General features: G+C 51.9%; 1 protein-coding gene across 9 annotated transcripts in view; it reads left to right on the forward strand.

The window, feature by feature from the left end:
* The window catches only part of ARHGEF6 (Rac/Cdc42 guanine nucleotide exchange factor 6), a 46827-nt gene that overhangs the window by 7813 nt on the left and 15062 nt on the right, over positions 1–23952 (forward strand). For 7 of the 9 annotated variants that reach the window (XR_013957503.1, XR_013957504.1, XM_080624548.1 and 4 more), the window contains 9 exons: positions 993–1076; positions 8726–8810; positions 13404–13531; positions 13934–14135; positions 17238–17308; positions 18390–18484; positions 19937–20032; positions 20587–20709; positions 21745–21883. Coding sequence is in view for 7 of the 9 variants with exons in the window: in XM_080624548.1 (XP_080480674.1) it covers positions 993–1076; positions 8726–8810; positions 13404–13531; positions 13934–14135; positions 17238–17308; positions 18390–18484; positions 19937–20032; positions 20587–20709; positions 21745–21883 (1023 nt within the window). In the remaining 2 variants the exon portion in view is untranslated. Of the gene's footprint in view, positions 1–992; positions 1077–7288; positions 7497–8725; positions 8811–13403; positions 13532–13933; positions 14136–17237; positions 17309–18389; positions 18485–19936; positions 20033–20586; positions 20710–21744; positions 21884–23952 lie in introns of those variants that run through there. The other 2 variants (XM_080624551.1, XM_080624553.1) reach the window with 2 other exon arrangements.

Raw genomic sequence — 23952 nt, forward strand, 5'->3', positions numbered from 1 at the left:
AACAGTATAATACTGCCCTGCTTTGTGGTTTTCTTCGGTAAGGTGAGCAAGGAGTATCAGCGACATGGTTTACATCTCACTCACCAGCACCTAATTGAGGGGACAGTGCAAGTGTAGCTTTAGTCCTTTGATTCTGTCTCTACATGCAGGAAAAACCACCCAGAAGTTTGCAGTTGGCTGAGTTACACATGTTCATCCAGCAGCAGGAAATACCGGGCCTACCAGAGATCAAAATAGCTTGGTTTTGAATAGAAGGAGATGCAGTTTGCCTGTATTTATGTAAATGCCATTAGCTACAACTGTAAATGTATTCACTCTTTCAGAACTCTTAGTGTAAAACACTTCGTTAGTCAGGAAACACACCAGAGAAGCAGCTTAGGTCAGGAATAAATCCCAAACCTTGCATCTATAGCATTCTGAACTGTGCCAAGGCCAGCAAATCCATTGGTACTGAAGCCATATAAGCTCCTGCTAGTTTTACAGGGGATATATTCAGACAGTCCAAGAGTGTGGTAAGTTACTGCAAGAAAAGTAAAAAGGGAAGGAGTCCAATGAGAGATAGGAAATGGCAACACAGAGGAGAATGCTGTTTAGTTAAAAAGAAAGAAAATACCAGGTTCTCCACCCTGTAGAACAGGAGCCTTTATTTCTTGTGCACAAATCAGTTTTGCTGAGTGGAAGCTCCCGATTGTGCTCATATGCGATGCTTGGGGTGCAGTGTGTTCTTAAAGGTCACTCGTTTCCCACTGCTGCTTGGGGCACTGGCATCTGCTGACATTCAAAACAAGATGCCGACCATCTCGATGTGTGCATCACTTCCTCCAGTGGCTGGCTCTTCCTGCTTCAACAGCTTGCCTGCCTCCCCCAGCCGCCCCCTCCAGAAGCTTCCTTAATTCAGTATAAACTGCACATGTCAATATTCATGCAGGGCCCCCTGAATAGAGCCTAGACAGGAGGTAATGCACTGAGCTCAGTGGATTGTCTTTCTTTAGCACTGCCTGGAGCCTAAAAATGAAGCTGATTGCATCAGTAATATTCAAGAGTTCCTGAAAGGCTGTGCGCTCCTTAAAGTGGAGGTAAGTCAACTTGGCTCCTTGCTTTGATTGTCATAAACTGCTTGTTCCATCAGCCTTTGGAAAAAAGCCGGATATCAGAGGGATGAAATCGGTGTCATTCCTCATCTTTTGTATGAGTGACATCAATCAGGGCATGGGAAACTTAACATTCTGGCTGGAGAATGTGGAAACAGAGTGCATTGACTGTGAGCTTAACAGATTCCTTCTCATCTTTTGAGACAAGCCAAAGTGGTCAGGTAGGAATACATGCAGCCATAAAAGGAGGTCTGTCTAAATAGAGTTGAGCTGTGGACCTGTTTATGTTGTTTTTCAGTGTTTGAGAGAAGGGATTGCAGGGTTTAACCTTGCTCTGATATGAAATACTCTCAATACTGAAGTATTTTCATCTCCTTGCAACCGTTGTGTGGGAATCTGCCAAACACATAATCTTACATTGATCCTTGTACGTAAAAATCATCCTAATGAAGTCAAAAAACACCTTTTCAGTGGCTGTTACTGGTCCTGTCTAAATACTGATTCTCATGCTTAAGCATAGCTCGTCTTTGCCAGATCAGAGTCTAAATGACCTCAGAGGTCAGCTCATTTTGCCATCAGATCTTTTACTAAGTGCATATGGATTTAAAATGCAAAGGCTTTTATATCACACTTAAATGCCTACAAGAAACAAGAAACTTGTAACTAAGAGCTGTCACTGTCTCCTTTGAAATATGCCCAACACTGTGGAAGAAAAATACCTGCCAGAAGCAGGGACAGCATCCTTGGGCATTATACGGAATATTCAGGCACTATAGTAAGAAACATCCAACCCATGGTAGCTCTGTTACTTGCACTTTTCCTTTGGTAGGTCTAAACAAGCAAAGAGCCTTTCTTCAGCATCTTAGAGCAACCCAGCATGAAAACACGCACATTGCAGAGCTGTTTCACCAGCCCATTGTGTCCCAGTAAATGCATCTCTCCAAGCCTGCTGCTGCAGCAGCTTGAAGAACAGATAAATATAGACTCACCGAAGGCCTGTCACATCAGAAATCAGTTGTTGCCAATCTTCTGGTGCTGGCCGTGTGATTTCCTCTGCTTTGAGAGGGTTTATTTTTATGTTTGAAACCTGATCATAATGCTTGTGGTGGAAAACAGCAAAAACCAGCAGTCTTAAAGAGCTCAAAATCAGGACCACGGAACAGCCCTCAACTGTTGGGGTTTAGCATCTCGTAGTTTTAAAAGCCAGCTCTGCACTATTGCAGCCACACTCCACAATTTACAGACACCAAGAACCAGCACCGTTGTGTGTCCAGCTCTTGGTGTTGCTCTGATCCTCGCTGTGCTTTTTCTTCCTTGGTTTTCACTTCAGAAAAGGTTTCTGACTTCTTTTTCCCTCTGATTTATAACCCCTTTAATCTTTGAAGTATTCTGATCCTTCAGGAACTCCCCCAGTGCTCATGTGGCCGCCCTGCATTGTGAAAGGAGACCTCAAAAGCTGAATAAAAGCTCAAATCTCTCAAGCTTAAATTTTGCAGTGAAATGAATGTGATTTCTTCTTCTTTTTTCCCCCAAATATGAAGTCACATTAGAACACAGGAACTTGGCTTCTCCCTCGGTAGCTTCAGGCAGAGGAACACTAGATGTAGGACAGCTGAGATGGTGGGCAAGACATGGCACAAGGCAGAGTGCTTTTGCTTCCCTCTGGCTCTTCTCTTCCCATATTGCCAGCTTGTCTGAGTGCTCTGAAGGCAAAGCCAGGGCAGACATGAAAACCCTCTGCCCTCTGTTCTTTCTGAAAGCTGCCCTGTTTGGACCTCCTTGGCAAGGAGAGATCTGGTTCCAAGATCTATCCACCCTGAAGCTGCAGTGATGGGGTATTATGTCTAAGGAAGATGAGTGTGGGATGGAAAATCTGTGCTGCTTCATTATCCCATCCTGAGGAAAGAGTAGCATCGGGAAAGCTCTTGGTTTAATGGGTGTAAATGCTGGCCCACACCTTGGATTTGACAATAAAACCCTCATGGTTTGGTCAAATTCTGCCCTTCTCCACAGAGAACTCTTGTTCCTTAGATATGAAGAAGTAGCCTGGGACTGGATCTGAGCCACTTCTCCTGTCTTGAGGCTGACAAGTGCATGTTAAGGTCAAAGATCCTGTTCCTGTTGCAGATGTGAGCGAAAGAGGATGTTCTGAGGGAATCAGAGCTCACAACTTCTACTTGTACAAAAGGGCCTCATCCTGGGGAATCTCAAGCATGAAAAACTTCTTCCATGACATTGGCATCCCATCCTGGCATCGTGTGGCCTCACTGTACTTTGCCAATTCATCACACCATGCCTTAAACTTGGTTTTGTCATAGATGTTTTTACAGCTGCTGTCTGGAGCTGAATGCATCACTTCAGTGGGCGTTGGTAGCGTGCAGGGCAGGTGAGCAGCATGGAAGGTCGGGTTTCCAACAGCTTTGGGTTGAAACCCAAACAGATAACTGCTTGCCAATCTCTTCCAGTGGGAGAGCATGCAAAGAGGTTACTCCTGCAGAGCCACACGTATGCACTTCCCTCCTACCCTTCTTTGTTGTCCTGGTAACCCAATCTTAGGAAGAAAGGCACAGCGAGGCAAACAGTGCCTTCTCCTGCCTTACAGGAACAGGGAAATATTTGGACATAGTGGAAGGAAAGGAGAACACTCAGTGACATTCCTTTGAGGTGGCTCCATTAAGCTGCCGCAGCTCTGCAGGCCTGTGGTGTGAGCTGGAGTCATCCATCTCATTGTAGAGTATAAATAACCAAACTCTTCCTTAGCTTCAGCCCAGGACTGAAGCCTGCAACCATTTGCTGCTTCAAATGTGTCAGGCCTAAACCAGAAAACATGCAGAGAAGCCGACACCTCCTGTGCACTAGACAAGTGCTGTAATGAGCTGAAACAATGAGGCTGTGTCTAAAACTCTCCACTGCTTTCCAGTGCTGGCATTTGATTCAAGTCATGAGAGCATCCATCAGCCCAACACTGCTGAGACAGAGGATGTGGGCACGTCTTTGGAGCTTAAGAGTCCTTAGTGGTTTGGACTGAGGAACAGTGGCTTTAACCTCTGAGCTGTGGCTGTGAGCCCAAGGTCTGGTCCAGTGAGTGACTACTGCTAAGCTGGATGCAAGCAGGACAGAACCTGATGGTTTGTGCAGTCTAGTGTAGCAGATAGAGGGAAAAGATGATGAGGAAAGGGACAAATTGGGTAGAAAACTCCTGGTCCTGCTTGCTCGTGAAGGCACAAATGGGAATTGTTCTTCTTGGCTTTAGCTGTTGACACCACTGCGTATACAGTAACAGCAGCTCAATACCTAAGCATCATTTAGTGCTGAGGAAGCACAAGACCTTCATTCAGCAGCAGCGTTTTATTGCCAATATGACCACAAAACTGCTGGCAAGGGGCTGGCGTCTGTGTTGAACCAAGAATGTATCTGCAAGAGGAATCAACAGCAGGATTAAACCACACAGAGCACGCAGCGTGGCACTGCCATTGCAGGCACAATCGAAGCTATTTCTGCAGCTGGAGGTGTTTGCAGCCCTCACCAAACTGTTTGTACCTTGAAGGAGTGGAAGAGCAGATGAAGAATCATTACCCCCTTGTGCTCCCGAAGCCTGCTTTGGTTTTGCTCCCAGGCAACATTACCTTTCTAACCTGGGTAACATCAAAAGCCAGAGCTCCTGCCCAGCACAAGCGCTGGGGATGGGTATGTCTGGATTCAGAGGGACCCCGTATCCCAGTGCCCTCCTGGGATGTCTTCCGACACCCCAAAGTCCCTGCATGGGTTTGGGACCCACAGCCCGGCTCCCCCCTGGCTCAGTACAGCGCATCCTTCCCTTTCCAGATGGGCACCCACAGCACTGGTGCTGTGCTCGGGATGTGCTGTCTCTGGGAATCCTCAATGGAACCGTGCCTCAGCTACAGGCCCTTCTGCAGCATTTCTCTTCTCAGTGGTGCAAACCTGCTGTAATGACCATTTCAATAGCCTGGGCTTTCTTTTCTTGTCCTATCCCTCCCTCATTTTCCCTGTCCTTTTTCTTGCTCCTTTTCTCCTTTCCTTTCCCTTTTCCTCTCTTTCCTCTTTCTCCTTTTTTCCTTTTCCTATTTTTCCCTATCCTTTCCTGTTTTCCTTTCCTCTTACCCCTCTTTCCTAACTCACTTTCCCCCTTCCCTTCCCTTCCCTTCCCTTCCCTTCCCTTCCCTTCCCTTCCCTTCCCTTCCCTTCCCTTCCCTTCCCTTCCCTTCCCTTCCCTTCCCTTCCCTTCCCTTCCCTGTTTTACTTTTCCCTTCCCTTCCCTGTTTTACTTTTCCCTTCCCCTGGCTTTTCTCTTCCCCCTTTCCCACCTCCCGTTCCCCTTCGCCATTCGCTTCCCGCCCGCGGCCGGCGGAGGGAGCTGCGGTCTCACGGCCGCGCGGGTCCCGCAGCGAGCGGCGGGGCGGAGCGGGGCGGCGGCACCGCCTGTCACTTCCCTTTCCCCTTCCCCTTCCCTTCCCTTCCCCGCGCCGCGATCCGGCTCCGGGTCAGAGCCGCAGCGGCCGCCCGCAGCCCGCAGCACCAACCGCCGCCGCCATGCCCCGGGGCTGCGCGCCCGCCCGCCCGCTGCCGTGAGTACCGACCGCGCTGCGGGCACCGGCATCCGCGCCGGGCTCCATCCCCTTGTCCCCCCTTGGGCATCCCCCACGGGTGTTCCCGCACCGCGGTGTCCCTGCTGGGGTAACCGGAGCGCGGCTCCTTGCTGCCTCTATGGGCCAGCTGCGGGCAGCGGAGCTGACGGGCCCGGCGGTGCGCAGGGCGCTCCCGGCTGCTGCCGGTGCCTGTCCCGCCGGGGAGCATCGGGTTATCCCCGGCAGCGGAGCGGGGCGGTCCGGTCCCAGCCCTCGGGTTTGGAGCTTTGCCGGCTTTGCGGTGGGCTCGGGCTCGAAGCATAGCTCGGCTTCCCATCACTTGTGCATCTCCCATCCCGGTCCTGGGCGTTTGGGTGCTGGTAACTTGCTAGGTGCAGCTGGGGGGGATTTTTCGAGCTCTTTTGATCACTGCCCGGTGCTTCCTCGCCTCCTCGGTGCCTTTGAGAGGCCTGGCAGTGCGGCAGTGCAGGTTTCCCTCTCCCGGTGTGATGCCTGATGGAGCAGCCGGAGCTGCGGTCTGTGACTCTGGAAGTCGGGAGAGCGATTTAATGGAGATGCTCAGATGACAGCATAGATCTAAGAGGGGTTTTGCTTACATCCACAGAGATGCTGTGAGGGCTGGAGCAGCTCTGCTCTGGAGCCAGGCTGAGAGAGCTGGGCTGGGTCAGCCTGGAGAAGAGAAGGCTCCTGAAGGGGAGACCTGAGAGCAGCTCCAGTGCCTAAAGGGGCTGCAGGAAACCTGGAGAGGGGCTTGGGACAAGGGCCTGTAGGGCCAGGCCAAGGGGAATGGCTTTAACCTGCCAGAGGGGAGACTGAGATGAGCTCTTAGGCAGAAGCTCTTCCCTGTGAGGGTGCTGAGGCGCTGGCCCAGGGTGCCCAGAGAAGCTGTGGCTGCCCCATCCCTGGCAGTGTTCAAGGCCAGGTTGGACACAGGGGCTTGGAGCAAGCTGCTCCAGTGGAAGGGGTCCCTGCCCGTGGCAGGGGTTGGAGCTGGAGGAGCTTTGAGGTCCCGTTCAAATCAGGGATTCTGTGATCTTCCAGGAGCTAAAAGCAAAAAACATTTTCCACTTCTATTTTTCTTCCAGCCCTGCCGCTTGTCTTACAGTTAGGAATGGAATTACGGATGGATTGTGCTGGAAAAAATAATTTTTAGCTCATAAATGAGGACTTTTCTGTATGATTAATCTGTTCTGGAACAAGCTGCAGAGTGGATTTACACTACAGTAGCTGATCCAGCAGAGTTTTCCATATAGCCACTGCTCCACAGTAGCTACTCCAGACAATTTCTTCATGAAGGAAAGTCCTTACAGTTATTGCTAGGTTTGATGCTATAATTTCCTTGCCACCACCATTTTCCCCTGGACTTTGCCAGACTCTGAGCTTGCAGCGTTATTCTGTGCTCGGAAGCATCAGGGCTGTATTGTACTACTTTAATAAAAGAAGATGCCATTCATTCAAGGCAGGACTTGTTTTTCTGGACTTACCTAAGTGGGGAAAAGAAGGGCTATGATAGGGAATGACACAGAAGAGAGCTGCACACAGACATCCCTCCTGCTGTAATGTTGCATCCTCCGACGGCTGCCAACAGGGTCAGTGCACGCCCGGGCTCTCCATTACCATCTCCCTTTGCATGCAGACACTGGCGAGGGCTGGAGGCGATGCTCTGATAGCGCTGCCTGCGCTTGCAGGGCACAGAACTAGTTCATGCACCAGCTGGCACAGGGGATGCGGTCTGCGTGGTCCACAGGAGCAAAGCCAAGTGAGTGAGGGCAATAGAGCAGCTTGGAGACAGCCCAAGGTAGGTGGGGATGTGCTGAGCGGTAGATGTGGAGCTACTGACGTTAATATCTATAATGACAGCAGGCTGTCCCCCTCTCTTTCTATAGAGTAAAGCCTTTCTCCCAGTGCCTGAGTCAGATTGTAGATAGATTCTCACCAAAGAGCAGCCTTTGTGCTGCCCTGGTGTGTCTGTCGAGAGCAAGAGATGCTGCGAGCATCCAGCTCTGCGGAAGAGGCCGGGCCCCTTCCTAATGGAGGGATGCCAAGAGGGCTCAAGGAGCTAAATGTGGAAAGCAAGAAAGGGCTGTTCTAAAGGGCAGTGCTACCCTCGAGGTAATTAAGGCCTCATGTACTTATTTAGCAGGACATACTTGTGTGTGTTGCAAGTGTTTGTAAGTGGATGGTGTCTGCCAGGAGAGCTTTCAAACCATCTTTCCTGTTCTTTGGATCTGTGGTCTCCATCTGCAAGACAATGTGTGTATGGGGAGCAGCAGATGGTGCCTCGGTCATACCGATAACAGGAGCCTTTTGTATCGGGAACTTCTTGTATTGCTTCTCTTTGCTTCATTAAGGGTAGGATTTGTGCAGTCGGAGTGAACTTGGGGGGGTTTCTCAGGTGTTAGGAGGGGTTGGAAGCTCAAATTGCCCCTCGTTGTGTTGGGTGTGAATTCTGAAGGTCTGGGTGTGCAAGGTCCTGTTACCAGTCACAGGAAATAAGCCCTTGCTAACTGTGTGGATCTGTTTGAGGCTTGGGAATGCAGAATTCCTTAGAGTGGAAGTTTTGCATATAAAATAACTGCTTTTGTCTTCCTGTCAAAGAATGTATATGCATTATATGTGCCATATTGCAGCAGCAGCAAACTGTGTGTGTTTGTGTCTGCTGCTGCTGACAGTGTGTGTGTATATCCATGTCTATGTACAGCCTCCATCTCTTCAGCTTTCCATAGCAAAAATAGCAGCAAAATCTTTCCTACCCTCGAGGCAAGCAATAACCTTCCCCGTGATGCTCTGCAAGTCCCTGCTCTGCAGCCAGCACTGATTGCTTCCTCCCTTGTCCCTGATGTTGTGATGGGAATGCTGCCGGGTCCCCCTGCCCTGCCCCAGGAATTCCCTCGCTATAAAGGGATGTTGTCAGCCCTGAATAAACCCCTTCCCTGCAGACACAAGGGCTTCTCAATCCTCACCAAAACCCTCAGACAGACCCAGTGGGGTGTTCTGGGCTCAACTGACCAAGTTCCTCTTTGGCAGGTGTTTGATCCATATGATTTGTACACCGGAGAACAGTTCTCCAAGGTCCTGAGCACGTTAACAGCTCTAAATAAAGCTACTGAAGGTAAGAAACAAGGTGGTTTTTCTGTTGCCTTTCCAATTCCTCTCCTACAAATGCTAGCACGAGGTGTGTTTGTTCGGTAATTCCCAGTTTATGATGGTTTCTGGAGGCTTGGGCTGATGCTGGATGGTGGGATTGGTATTCCATGCTTCTACCAACCCCAGGTTTAAGTGTGGCTGCGTGCGCTTTGCTGGGCTAGATCATTGCTTTACACAAAGGGACCTCTGCTCGGTTTTGACGGCATTAAGGGACCTCAAAGTAGGTCATTGTAAAGGAGCCACGATGTAAATGAGCATGCACCTCCCAAAATGCAAATAGCAGGGTTTAAATAGTGCGTTTTCAAGCCAAAGAGAAAAACAGGTCCGTCTGCCCCATGTCTTTACTGAATGCCCAAACAGACCTGGCGCTCTGTCAGTTGTATTGATGTTTCTCTCCTCTCCTTTGGTCCATGGAGTAGGCTCCTGGATTTGGGAATCAAGCTCATTCCTTGTCCTGCCTCTCTAGGTGCTGTTGAAGCCAAGCAGATCAGCTCCTCTGGTTCCCATCCCAGAGATGGAGCTCATCCCTCCAGGCTGCTTTAAACTGATTGTCAGTCACATAGGCTGGGAAAGGAGAGGTTCAACAGGGAGGATGATGGCAGCGCAGTGCTCTGGGGAGCAATGAGAGGACCAGGGTCTCTTTTCTGAGGGCATGGCGAGCAGGGCTGCATGGGGTTGGGAAGGGTTTGCGGGGTGGAAGGTGTTTGTGGCCCCTGGTCATACAAGTGGATTTGCAGAGTCCTGGTCACCCGCCAAAGTCCAGCCTCAGGAGAAGAGTTCCGTTTCCCTGCTGCAGGTTACATTGTAGGCTATTGAAAGGGGGGAAATTCAAACACAAACCCCACTGTTTTCCTTCAATGGGAGGGGTTTTTTCCTGTTGATTTACTGCATTTTTGCCTGGCTTTGGTCTGTGATGGGTTTCTCAGTTGTTTCAGGCCAGGTTGGATGGGGCTTGGAGCAAGCTGCTCCAGTGGAAGGTGTCCCTGCCCGTGGCAGGGGTTGGAGCCGGATGAGCTTTAAGGTCCCTTCCAACACAAACCAGTCTGGGATACTCTGATTCTCTGAACATATATATGGTGTATAATGGTGTATATATATGTATATGTGCATGTAATGCTTCTGTGAAGCAGTTCAAGTTCTTAGGCTGTCCTTCTGCAGCTAGCACTCAGCTCAGCCTCCATCTCTCTCTCTGGAAGTCAGTGACCTGTGATTCAGCCTCAGCACATCTCCTCCCAGCCTCTTCCTGCTCTGCTAAGTGGCAGCAGCCTGTGCCCCCATGTAGAAAGCTCAGGGTACGTGACATGCAGGTTACCTAGAGCAGGAGCAGCCTCTGCAAGCGCTGTCATTGGGATTGACATGAGCTTTGTTGTTCCGAAAGCGAAGAGGGAGAAACTTCCCTGCCTCTGTGCTCGCCTGTTGCTGGGCTGTGATGGGGTGTGTGTGGTGCTGTTGTCACAACCTTCCCCTTATTTCCAGCTCTCTTCTGGCAGCCACTCATGTCCCAGCTCACCCCTGCAATCACTGCACAAGGCTCGGGGTGCAGCTTTGCTGGGGAATAGTTTCTATCACACGTTAGCGACGGAGCCATAGGGAAGCTGGGATGATCCTCCTGGTTTCATGGCAAACATCTGTTTGAACATATGCTTTCCTTGTTGAGATGTTAAAAAGCGCAATGCCTGCACCATAATTAGCTGCGCAGGCAGAGAGCACCCTTGGGAAAAGTACAGGGTAAAATAAATACATGTCTCAAACAGTTTCTTTTTGGTGGCTTGGCCAAGTTCCTTGAGAAGCAGGAGTCTGTGTCCTGCAAGCCACCACTGCAGGGAGTGCGGTTTGTCTGTCCCACCACAGGATGAATGGAGCATCAGGACAAGCCTGGTACCCTGCTATGGCCAGCGCTCTGGCATCCCTGCGCATCCCACCACCTGCAGAGCTGCTGCATCCCAGCACCCTTGTCGCAGGCAGAGGGAAGGAGGTGACAAGGAAACACCGTGGGAATGTGTTTCTGAGCCATCCATTTGAAGTCCAAATCCTTGTGCCTTCCTGGATCTTGTTATGCAACCAACCAGAGGGGATAAACTCAAGAGTTCAGCAGCTGCCCATCACATAGCAGCAATACAGAGCTGATGCTTTTATCTGACGGCGAGGGCAGGGGAGGAAAACCAGCTGTGCTGGGTCAGACGAGGCTCATCTGCCAAAAATAGCATAGGAATGTGAGCAGAAACCCCAGCTATTTTAACCATAGTTTAAGCAACATATGGCAGCAGCATTCCATGCTGGACCAGGCATAAAATAGGACGCTGTCATGATGCCATATAAATGATACGTTTCCCTGCCAAACTGTCGAAGTCAGTTTTACATTTGTTTCTAGGTTGCTGCAAGATATTTATAAAGCCTTTTGGAAGATTGGGAGGGGCAGGGAGAAGCATCAAAACCTACAGTAACCGAGTCATTCCTGTGGGACTGGGGCTGGTGGCTTGAGTAAGTCCAGACTCTTGGGTCACATCCTCCCTTTTCAGATGGAATCAGGGGAAGAACATCTCAGGCTGGCAGCCATCCACCCCTCCTGGCTTGGGAGTCGCTGGGAGCAGCTGAAATCACTGCTGCTCCAATCTCAGGATGCTCCAGAGAAATAACCCCCCCCCCCCACACACACACACTCTGTGTTTTCAAAGTGGGTTTTCCATGCGGAGCTGTTTTGCTGTTGCTGCAGCGCAGGGAGCTGGGAATTCACTGTGTGGTTGTCAAGCAGTTGTGTAATGAGCAGACAGAAAACTGACTCACTGACAGCACATACTGGGAACGTTGTCTGGTGCTGGAGCAGGGACTGGGCAGACTGGTGCGTGGGTATGGGATGGATGAGGGTTTGGAAGTCGTAGTCGTGGACCTGATCCCCATTGTGCAAGGCACTGGGGAAAGACAAAGCGAATCCATGCTCCTGGAGCTCGCAGTTTGTATAGCTCCATGTCCAATCTAAGGATGAAGTGTTTTCCTATTGAAACAAGAATCCTCTGGGGAGAATCAAAGCCTGGCTGAGTTCCTGTAACTCCCACCAGACTTCCCCTCCGGAATGGTTTTTCCATGTTGATGTTCAGGCTGGAGGAGAATGGGGGAACAGCAGCTTTAGAGCTTGTGTTTGCTGGTTCCTGAGCACACTTTGGGGTGGATTCACCCTCTCCTCTTGCAGCGTTTCCAGTGGAGAACTCCAAGTGTTACGTGGGGACTTGCACACGCAGCACAGAATGGCCTGCAGACCATTCCTCTCTGTTCCTCTTTGGGGGCCCATGGGAATGCCAGATCCACACTGCAGGTGGAAAACAGCAGCTCTGGAATAAGGGAATGTCCTTAAATCTACAAAGAAGCTGCAAGGCAAATCTAAACAGTTGTTCCCAGCTTACTGGAATGATGATATCTGCTGTTGCTTCATTTGAGCACCATGACACATAGGAAGGAGCATTGCCCCACAGTGCAGTGGAGGTTCAGTAGCAGAGAAGTACTGGGAATTACTGGGTACCTGGAATCCCAGGTGTTTCCTGCTCCACAGCATCCAAACAGGGCTCTGGGGCTGAGAACAAGCCCTGAGAGCAGTGTGCAAAGTGAGGAGCTTTGAGTATGTCAGAGAGGCAACTCTGAGAGCTGTGGATGATGCTCTGAGCCCTTCCATGGGGTTACACTGCTCTCCTTCCTCAGCGCAGTCTGAATCCCTCTCTCACGTGGCTGATGGCAGCAGTCCACGGGCAGGGATCAGGATTGTGCCCAGCCTCTTTCAGCTGTATAATGAACCCAGGAGGACTCATCTGAACAGAGGAGTGATTGTGTGACCGGCTGCCCAGCATTCTTCCCCAGGCAGTGCTTGCTCAGGGCCCAGCAGCTTTCCCCATTGGGCAGCATTGGACTAAGTAGTATTCTTTTTTCCTGCAGTTTCCTCTCTGAATGATTTAATGGATTAATTCCAGTGTTGGACTTCCCCAAATACTGCAACTGGCAGAAAAATCCTGAGGTCTAAGAATTATTTATTCCCAGGGCTTTTATTTGCCATTCGCTTTTCACATAGGATCATGGCATGGTTTGGGTTGGAAGGGACCTCAAAGCTCCTCCAGCTCCAACCCCTGCCACGGGCAGGGACCCCTTCCACTGGAGCAGCTTGCTCCAAGCCCCTGTGTCCAACCTGGCCTTGAACACTGCCAGGGATGGGGCAGCCACAGCTTCTCTGGGCACCCTGTGCCAGCGCCTCAGCACCCTCACAGGGAAGAGCTTCTGCCTAAGAGCTCATCTCAGTCTCCCCTCTGGCAGGTTAAAGCCATTCCCCTTGGCCTGTCCCTACAGGCCCTTGTCCCAAGCCCCTCTCCAGGTTTCCTGCAGCCCCTTTAGGCACTGGAGCTGCTCTCAGGTCTCCCCTTCAGGAGCCTTCTCTTCTCCAGGCTGAACAAGCCCAAAGGTTTTTTAAGGGGCATTTCAGTGAAATGCCGTGATTTGATGTGTGTCTTTGCTTTGCTGGGATGTAGAAGGAATGGGGGACAGTTGGCTAAAACTCGGATGTTGTTTTCTTCTCCACCAGATCAGCCATCCAAGGGGCCATGTTCGCATCCATCCTCTCTTAGCTCCGCGGCCGGAGGTGCCCACACGGACTCCAACGGTGCAGCTTCACAGTCAGCAAGGGTGCTAAGGAGGCAATCCAAGCCTGTGGTATCCTTTCTTTAACATCTCACAAGGGTTTGGTGGCTGCGGGGTGTGAGTAGTGCCCCTGGGTCAGACACACCAGAGGGGCTTGTTCTGCCTTCATCTCCATCACGGCTTTGCTGCCTTGGTTGGAGATGGTGGCTTCTCCAAACCACAGTGCTCCTCTGTGTGACAGGAGGAGAGCGATTCCTGTCTGCTGTCCATTGACCTGTGAAGCTAAATCAATGCTTGGGAGGGACCTTGTGGTCCTCTGGCAGGACTGCTTACACAGCAGCAAGCCACTATTGCTTGTTCTAAAGAGCAATACTGAAACCCCAGCTGTCACAACAAAGCAGAACAATGCCTCGTCCTCGTGGTTTCTGCTTTCTTGGACTATTTCCTGATGTTTTCCCATGTTTCTTTCCTTAGGAGATGACCGAGAATGGCAGCCATCAGCTGGTGGTAAAGGCCAGGTTCAACTTTAAGCAGACCAATGAGGATGAACTCTCCGTTAACAAAGGGGACATTATTTATGTCACCCGCGTTGAAGAAGGGGGCTGGTGGGAAGGGACCTTGAATGGAAAAACAGGCTGGTTCCCAAGCAACTACGTCAGGGAAATCAAATCCACCGGTAAGCACATTGCTTCCAAGGCCTGACTGAGTGACAGCGCTGTAATGCAGTGGAGAGCCTTGTGCCTTTGGGAAATTGCTGCTATTTATTAAGGACCATTTGCATCCTTAAAGCATCAGGGCTAATGGAAGGATGAATGAGGCCAGAACGTAAAGCCTGCTCTTGTGCATGAGTTGTTTGAGAGCTGCTTCTCCCTATTCCCCATTCTATTGCTTCCTGGGTGTTGCCGGAGGATGCGGCCAGAGATGGCTGCGTTGGTCCCCTTTGTCCTGGGCAGCAGCCAGGTTATTCCAGTGCCTGAACACGGAGTTAGCTCTTTATTAGAGACCTCTGTCAGGAGATGTGTTTGTGTTTGATCCTGCTGTGTCTGGCAGTGCTGGAATGGATGCTCATGGTCCTGTCCAACCAACACCACCTTACAGCCCCAGGGAATGGTTCCCTTTTGTCCATAGCAGCAGCTGGGTTCACATAGTGCATTTCCCCCCAGAAGCGTCTTCTGCTGTGATACTGAGAAAGGAAGAGGGAGGGATGATCCATGTGGTGACATCTGCCTTCACTGAGCTTTGTCCTGAGTGTCCTTCCCATTTCGGTGATGTGATTTTAACCAGATGTGGAGTGGTGATGACAGGAAGCAAGCCCCTGTAGCCTCACGTATCCATTCAAACCACTCACCCCCTTGTGCTTCCGAGGCCGTTGTGTGACAGAAAACTTGTTTCTTTACCAGATTCAACTTAATTCCTTAATGCGCCTCGAGGGTTTACCGCAGACAGAGACCTGTTGTGTGCTCAGTGCTGGTTTTATGGCTCAGGATCAGCCCTGGCCTCTAACATGAGCTGTGGTCTGCAAAGCGTACAAGCCCTGTTAGACATCCTTGCTCCCACACTTGGAGGCACAAAAGCAAAGGAAGGAAGAACAAAAGCAGTGATTGCTCAGAATCAGGCCAGGTTGTGTTTAGTTCTACATGAAAAAGTCATTGTTAGGATAACCCATCTCCCACTGTTTCCCCCTGGGAAATGCTGTCTGAGCTGGAGCAGGCCTTGCAGCGGGTTGAAGTCTTGTCTGGCACAACCCAGGAATCACTAATGAAGTCAGTGAGAGATGTTATTAAGAAAGGAGAGCAAACTTCAGTCCTGTGGGGGAATCCGGTGGGAGCTGCATGAAATAACAGCACCTCATGGAAGCCAAGGGTGAGCCTCCCATTGATCCAGATGGAGGACCCCATCCCTACAGCTTTTCCCTCCAGATCCTCTCTCCAGCACCCATTTCACACGGGAGGAGGCTTTGTTCCTTCGTTCCCCTGCTCTCTGCTTGCTGAGGACACGTGGCTGTGTTGCAAATGATGGATGCAGGGATGGATGCTGACCCCTTTCTGCCCCAGGACTGGGGGCTGCAGCCCTGGGGAGCTGCTTTCCTCCCCTCCCAAGTGTGGGATTTGTCACTCTGAATGGAGTCACTTGTTTATCAGCAGTGTCTGTACCTCACTGGGTCCTAAGCGTGCCCTTTGGGTGGGAATGACATGCTGTGTGGAGCAAAGCTGCTCCCAGGCTTTAAATGAGGCACAGAGCTCCCGGCTGGAAGTGACAGGAAGCTCTTCAAGGGCAATGATTAGACAATACATCAAGCTGTGCTTTCCAGGGGCTGCATCCATCAATTCCAAGCTTCTCCCGTGCTATCAGTATGAAAGTAATTGCTGTCTGTGAGACTTAGCAATGCCAAAGGAGGTTTGCTGATGACACCGAGCTGTGTAATGCAGTCGACACGCTGGAGGGAAGGGATGGGATCCAGAAGGACATGGACAGGCTGGAGTTCAACAAGGGCAAGGGCAAGGTCCTGCCCTTGGGTTGGGGCCATCCCAGCACAAACACAGGCTGGGGGAGCCTGGATGGAGCAGCAGTTGAGGGAGGGGATCCTGCCCCTCTGCTGTGCTCTGGGGAGACCCCCCCTGCAGCCCTGATCCAGCTCTGGGGCAGCAGCACAAGAGGGACGTGGAGCTGCTGGAGCGAGGCCAGAGGAGGCCATGGAGCTGCTGCGAGGGCTGGAGCAGCTCTGCTCTGGAGCCAGGCTGAGAGAGCTGGGCTGGGGCAGCCTGGAGAAGAGAAGGCTCCTGAAGGGGAGACCTGAGAGCAGCTCCAGTGCCTAAAGGGGCTGCAGGAAACCTGGAGAGGGGCTTGGGACAAGGGCCTGTAGGGACAGGCCAAGGGGAATGGCTTGAACCTGCCCGAGGGGAGACTGAGATGAGCTCTTAGGCAGAAGCTCTTCCCTGTGAGGGTGCTGAGGCGCTGGCACAGGGTGCCCAGAGAAGCTGTGGCTGCCCCATCCCTGGCAGTGCTCAAGGCCAGGTTGGACACAGGGGCTTGGAGCAAGCTGCTCCAGTGGAAGGGGTCCCTGCCCGTGGCAGGGGTTGGAGCTGGAGGAGCTTTGAGGTCCCTTCCAACACAAACCATTCCCTGATTCGATGATTTCCAGGTTTGTTCAAATCTGCCTTCATTCAGAGAAGAATTTTGCATCACAAATGATGTGGGGGTCAGGATCCAGCTCCTCGATGGGTGTTGGCATCAAGTGAATCAAGTGCCTTCTGAATCACCTGGGACACAACGCCAGATCCAGCATTTCTGATAGACAGCTAGTGTTAAACCCCAGATTTTGTGGGCTGGTTGGAGCCACACTGTAGCTCCAAACAGTGCCAGACACGGGGCTGCTGCCAGGGATTTCAGAGCAGACCTGTAAGGGAGCTGGCAGGGGCTGTGCAGTGCTGCTGGTGCTGCTCACTCAGCTGCTGCACTGTCATAGAATCATAGAGTGGTTTGGGTTGGAAAGGACCTTAAGCTCATCCAGTTCCAGTCCCCTGCCATGGGCAGCGATGCCTCACACTAGACCATGTCGCCACCAATACCTGATGGGTGAAATGATGTCAAGCATCCTTGTAGCCCCCTTCGGATGCACAGCTTTGGGCTGCTCCTGGTTCTTCTGAAGCAGGCAAGCCACCCTGCAACTGAAGGGTTGTGTTCACAGGGGTGATGCTATGTTTGTGGCGCTGACTTTTCCTGCTGGGACAATGCGAGCTGTGCACTGTCATTTACTGATGTATTTTTCTATGTGCAGATAAGCCGCTCTCTCCCAAAGCATTAAAAGGACTTGAAGGCACTCAGCTGACAAAGAATTATTACCCGGTGGTAAGTTCCCAAGTGCTGATCATACATTTTAATAAGTAGCATGTTATTAGTCTCCTGAAGTGGCTCCTTCCCTTAGAAATCATTGAAGCAGTTGGTATCAACTGGGGATGTGACTGCAGTTCAATGCGGTTGTTGCCGTTCCCTTGATTTAAGGCTGTTGAGACAATGAATGGAAGTTACTGCAAGATGTCAAGAGGAGAGACTCAAAGTAGGCGACTGAGATAATGCAGCAGAGGTGGCAGCTTTGAGATGGATGTTGGGGAGCACAATGTCTCTGTTCCAGTCGTTGCCATGGGCTGCAGGGTGTTGATAAAGATGGGGAGATAACGGCAGGGTGTGAAGGAAGCCAAAGTAGGGCTCTGATCCATGACCCCTTTCTTGGGGTTGCTTGGGGATGTTACACCCCGAGCTGCCTGCCCTGCCTGTGCCTTAGAGATGGGGCAGCCCCACAGCTCCCAGCCTGGCTTGTTCCCTAGGCTGGGCTTTGGAGCTGGGCTATGGACTGGGGCTGCAGAAGGCATGGAGGAACCTCCTCCACCAGCCTGAGGTCTGGCAAAGAGGGGCAGGCACCTTCCTGCAGTGCAAGAGAGTTTTAGACGCCTGCATGTGAACGTCCCTGGCTCTCTGTGCCGCAGGTGGGACGTGCTCATCAGCGTGTCTAAATGTATTTCAAGCAAAGCAAAGCCGAAGTGCTGTGTCCAGAGAGCCGGGGACCACCTCCTCTGTCCCCAGAGCTCATCCACACCGAGAAACCTGAGTGCTGAGCGGCAGCGTGCAGGCAGGGGCTGGCCAGGGATGAGCTGGCTGCTGAGATGGGAACTCGGAGCTGGGCTGACGTTGTCGTCACGCTTTGCCAGAGAAGGAGCAGCCGTTAACACCTCCTTTCCAGCCCTCCTCCAGCTTCCAAAGTCAAATCCCCAGATTGGACTCCCAGGGCTTTCCTGAGCATTCCGGGGTCTGCATTAACAAATGTTAATGGGCTTGAGATGCACTTCCATGCTTTTCCCTACTATGAAGCTGATGTCGTGTTCCTGAGTCGCTGGCACAAGGATGTACTCAGTGCTGTGTCTCTCACCCTTAGGTGTTGCAAAACATTCTGGAAACAGAGCGAGATTATGCGAAGGAACTACAGTCACTTCTGGGAACTTACTTAAGACCCCTCCAGTCTTATGATAAGTAAGATATAAGGGCATCCGAGGTGCAGAGAACCCCCTAAAATGGACCGGAGTTCATTACTTCCCTGCTTATGGATGTTCAGGGCTTGCTGCTGCTCTTGTAAAGCCTCACAGCTTCTCCGTGAACCACAAAAGCCCTCACATTGTAGTTCCTGCTCTTCCCTGTTCCTCAGAAGTGGTGCAGGCATCGGGCTGTGTTTGAGATGGGCAGCTCCTCCTGTTAAACCCTCTGCACGCTCCTGTGTGGCTGCCGCAGCATGCGTGTTCCCATGCATGGCTTCTCCCCTTGTCATCTGCCTTGGTGTGGCTTCTCAGCCACAGGGGGCACCTCCTCATCCTCTCTTCGCTTGGTGCACGATGCTGTGTATTCTCCGTGGTCAGACTGCCTCCCGCTGGATCCAAACTGCTGCTGGGCAAGAAGTGACTCCCCTGTTCCTGCGTTCCTGTGTTCCCATCTGCACAGCTACCGGCTTTGAGTACCTCCATGCTTGGGAAGAGCGCGCTGCCATCCCTTAGGGCCTCAGCAGCACCAGAGGGGACATTGCCAGGGCTTACCTGTGGAATAAGCTGATGTGTTTCCATCCATGCAGAGGCAGCACGTGCCGGTCTGTGCTTACCCAGCATGTTGGTGCCTGTCAGTAGATTCCCATTGACAGTCTCACCCTGGTGCAGCATCTTCACCTCCTGCTTATTGCTTCAGCTTCACAGTCATCTCTTCCAAAGGTGCCATCAGTGACGCTGTCCTTGTGTCTGTGTTTGGGGCTGGGGTCCCTGTGGCTGAGCACGCTGCAGGGGGACCGGGTACTCCAGAGCATCACGGGCAAAGAGCAGACATGGTCCAGCCTGGAGAGATGGGGCAGTGGTGTCTTGTGGCCTTTGTATTTAAACCTCTCCTCCCTCCCCGGGTCTCCACGTGGGATATATTCAGCTGTGAAAACAGCTCTCAGCCTTGTAGGCAGCAGATGAGGGTGGTGTGAGAGGGACTCTGAGGATGGCTCTCTCCGAAGCACACACATAAAGCTTTGGCTAGGAAGAATCCACCTCTCGCAAGGAACAAAGCAAGCCCTACCCAAGGAGCAGCTCTGCAGGACCCTCCTGCCACAGGGAAGCGCACAGCGTGAATCCCTGCAGACAAAGCTGTCTGTGTCTGCGTCCACACCTCCCTCCCCACCCCTGGCTGAAATCCCATCTGTCTGTGTCTATTAGACAGCTAAACATCGGAGGAGATGAGTGTGATTAAGTGATTAAAATCCAATTAAGATAATCCTTGGCAGCAGGCATCTTCTCCGGGAGGCTGTGGTCTGTAGCAGATCGTGGGGTCTGGATTTTCCCATGTCTGATGGTGTAGCTGGGGAAGGAGAAATTCCTGGATCTTTCTGGAAGGACAGATCCCATGGGGGTGCTCCCTAGAGCAATCCCTCTCTGATGCCCCTTGTTGATTTGATTCTTTTAGGCTCAGTGCTGTGGACATCGCGTCGTTGCTGGGAAACATGGAAGAAGTCTCTGCATTCCAGCAGACGCTGAACCAAGCCTTGGAAGAAGTTGCAAAGTAAGCTCATGCCATAGCACTGAGGTGGTTAAGCTATTAAACTGCAGCTAAAAATAATAGGAAGACCTTTTCATTAATGCTCCCCCTGGCTGCTGTCTTAGACTTGTTAAATAGAGCAGGAAATGACAGGATTGAAGAGGTAGAAGAAGCTCTGACATTTCTACTGTTAAGGCATCTGCTGAATGAGAGGGTCCCAGACCTGACATGAAAGGGTACCTAGACCAAAGATGCAGACCCAAACAGGGTGGGAGACCTGGCAGGCAGGAAGATGAGGATTGCCAGGGAGCAAAGAGCAAGTTATTAGAGGTGATGATTTCCCACAGGGCAGCTGGCAGACATGTGCAGCCTTAGCCTGGCCTCTCCTTTGGAAGGGCTGAAAGGAGATGGGGAAGAGACTGAATATTGGGAATACTGGGTATTCTGCTCCGTGCTGCAGTTATGTGGTGGCTTGGGAATGTCCTGGTGCAGCAAGTGGTGCCTGGGCAGATCCCTGGGAGTGGTTTAGGAGCAGGGTGCAGAGCAAGAGCCTTAACCTGATCAGTTGGTGTCCATAGGCTCCCCGAGAACCAGCAGCGTGTGGGAGGCTGTTTCATGAACCTGATGCCCCAGTTCCGCTCCCTGTACCTGACCTACTGTGCTAACCACCCCTCAGCAGTCAACGTGCTCACACAACACAGGTGAGTGATGGAGGAGGAGATGGAGGCTGAAATCCTGCCTTTAAAAAGTTCCTTTTATCATTAACACTTGGCTTCGTGTGGCTTCTGAGCTGTAGTTTGACAATAGAGCAAGGGGCTAACATGGGCTCCTGCTGCTGGGGCTTTGGGCTCTTAGCTCCAGCATGGACACAACTCGTCCTGCTTGTGTTCACAGGTCCTGTCTGCACATACAGGACTTCTCAGTAAAACGGAGGCAATCTCAGCCCTTGCAGTAGCATCTCCTATGATTGTTGCTTGCTAAGGACAGAGATGCTGTTTCAGACCCACTCACACAGGGGAGCGTGTTCCCGTGTGGCACTATGGTGTGTGGAGCACATCGTTGCAAAAGGAGGGTGGTCACCAAGTCACCCGGAGTCACCTGAGTTGTGAATTGAGCTGCTGTTCAAGCACATAGTTGATTTGCAGGGTCATTGATACATAGCAGTAATAACATCTTTCTTCATGCCCCACTTGAATTGGAGTCATGTCATGCTAAAGAGCATGCCAAGCTAAAAGCATACATCTGTGTCGTCCCTGACCATACTGTTTAAGCCTTCCCATTCAGCAATGGGAACTTACGATATATTTACTTACCTCCCGAAATCCAGCTTTGATTCAGCCTAACACAAAGCCTGACTCCTGTGAATGACTCACTCGTGTGGTTCCTCAATCTGACCCCTTTTCCTTCAATCAATCCAAGAACCAGCTTTGGCCGATGTGTGACACACACAGGCCGTGTATTCCGGGGTGACGGACGTGCTACCACCTGCATCACTGCTCCCAGCAGCATCCTCCAGCACAGCACCTCCCCTGCATCCCTGGGGAGCAGGGTCTTGCTTGGCTGGGAGCTCGCAGCTCCCTGCCGGGTCTGTGGTGCTGAGGTGCTCAAAGGGGGAGGCTGAGCTGCCTTGGGAAAGGCAGAGCCCTGGCCATAAGGAGAGTGTGGGAGGCAGCAGAACACAGCCCTCGGCGGTGGCGAGCCCTCCTCCTCCTTGTTGTTGTTGTCTCTATTTATAGTGATGAGCTGGAGAAGTTCATGGAGAGCCAGGGTGCGGCCAACCCCGGCATTCTCATCCTGACCACGAGCCTCAGCAAACCCTTCCTAAGGCTGGATAAATACGTGACGCTGCTGCAGGAGCTGGAGCGGCACATGGAGGTAGGTGGGATGCGGGGGGCTGCTGGGCAGGATGTGCCCCTTGATGCTGCCCCCCGCAAGCTGCTCTGCCCATTGAGCACCATGTTGCTACAAGTACTTACTACCCCTCCAAGGAGGTGCCCCATCTCCAGGGGACTTTATCTACCATTCAGATTAGAAGTGGGGAAGCAGTGGAAGAGTCTGGGGGATGTTGTAGGAAGGCATTGCCTGCTCTTCGCTCCAGCCCTTCCTTAGAGATGGGCTATTTCCAGCACAAGTAAAAGCAGAGTTGAGGGTCAGGCCACAGCTGGTATTTATTTGCACAGCGGTTAATAAATCACTGTTTTTATTTCCATTTCATGACATTCCGATGCCACTTGCTCCCAGGCACATTCCCACCCCTCACCCCAGGCTCATGCTCTGGGATGGAGGCAGAGGTGGACCTGGCAGCCGGGGCAGACACCGGGCAAGTGCCTGGGAGCAGGGGGAGCAGCAAAGGGACACAGACCCTCAGTGAGTGGCAGATCTGCTTCAGGACATGTCTTCCCCTGTCTCCTGTAGAGATCTCTGCTGCTGGAGCTCTGCTCCTTGCCTGTGGATGCTGCAGTGTGTAAACCCCGAGGGTGGGATGAGGAGGTGAAGGCAACAGAAGCAACAAAGTCTGGTTTTAGCTGGGTTTGCTTTTTCCCTCTTCCAGTATTAATTACTCAGCCCACTTCACCAGGGTCATTCATTGCACATCCCAGCCAGCCCCCCCCGTGTGCTGGGCTGCACCCCCAGAGCGTGAGCTCTGATGGTGAGCTGATGGGGAGACCCCCCCTGCAGCCCTGATCCAGCTCTGGGGCAGCAGCACAAGAGGGACGTGGAGCTGCTGGAGCAAGTCCAGAGGAGGCCATGGAGATGCTGCGAGGGCTGGAGCAGCTCTGCTCTGGAGCCAGGCTGAGAGAGCTGGGCTGGGGCAGCCTGGAGAAGAGAAGGCTCCTGAAGGGGAGACCTGAGAGCAGCTCCAGTGCCTAAAGGGGCTGCAGGAAACCTGGAGAGGGGCTTTGGGCAAGGGCCTGTAGGGACAGGCCAAGGGGAATGGCTTGAACCTGCCCGAGGGGAGACTGAGATGAGCTCTTAGGCAGAAGCTCTTCCCTGTGAGGGTGCTGAGGCGCTGGCACAGGGTGTAAGAGCACTGTACACACACCACGGACCTGTGCTGCTCCCACCTGGCTTAGCTGAGCTGCAGGAACTGAGCTGAGCATGGCTGCAGCCACCATGCCCATGCAGAGACAGTGTGCTCTTTACAGGATGCTGTGTGGGATTCAGCAGTGGATTCAGGGACACACACATCACCTCTTCCTCTTACTTTCTAAGCCGAGTGTGGGAGGTTTGTTGCATGAATCAGTAGGGTTGAGGTTTAAGCTGTGATGCCGTGGGAGGAGGATGGATGTGTCCAATGCAGATGTATGCAATACAGAGTGTACTAGAGCATTCCCTCTGCTGCTGCGCAGCTGGAAACAGGGTAGGTATGTTCAGGGCAGTCCTTATCCCAGATTCAGAGGTGAGCAATCCCTGACAGCCGCAGGGACTGCTCCATCACAACCAAGACACCTTAGGATTTGCCTGGCGTGAGGACTGGATGGTGAAGAACTTATGATGTGGGGCCCTAGATCCAGGAGAAGGTGCTAGGAGAGCACTAGCATGCAGCTGCAGTCAGAGATAAGGGGCAGCATCCTGCTTTCCCCTCCCTCACCCAGGAGCTCTCTGCTCCCTTCAGCATGCAGGTGAAGCTCCCATTGATGCTCATGGAAATGGCACCCTTGATGGGGCAATGGCTACAGGACCATGCATGCCAATGGGAGTTTCCTTCCTGAAGGTGAAACCAGCAATCCACCCAGCACCTCTGCCTGGTTTGATTGATTTTCTTTGCAAGCTGAGTTTGTCCTGAGTAAAATCACATCTATTCTTGCCATGCCCACTTTACACTCATTACATTGGTACTAATGAGTTACATGGCTGCTTTAAACCACGTCCCATTGAACTGGGTGGTGAGGAAGGTACCTGGGAGGCTTTGTCCCCTCCAGCAGCCCCTCTGCCCTGCATCC

This window comes from Psittacula echo (assembly GCF_963264785.1).
Source record: "Psittacula echo genome assembly, chromosome: 8".
Lineage (NCBI taxonomy): Eukaryota > Metazoa > Chordata > Aves > Psittaciformes > Psittacidae > Psittacula > Psittacula echo.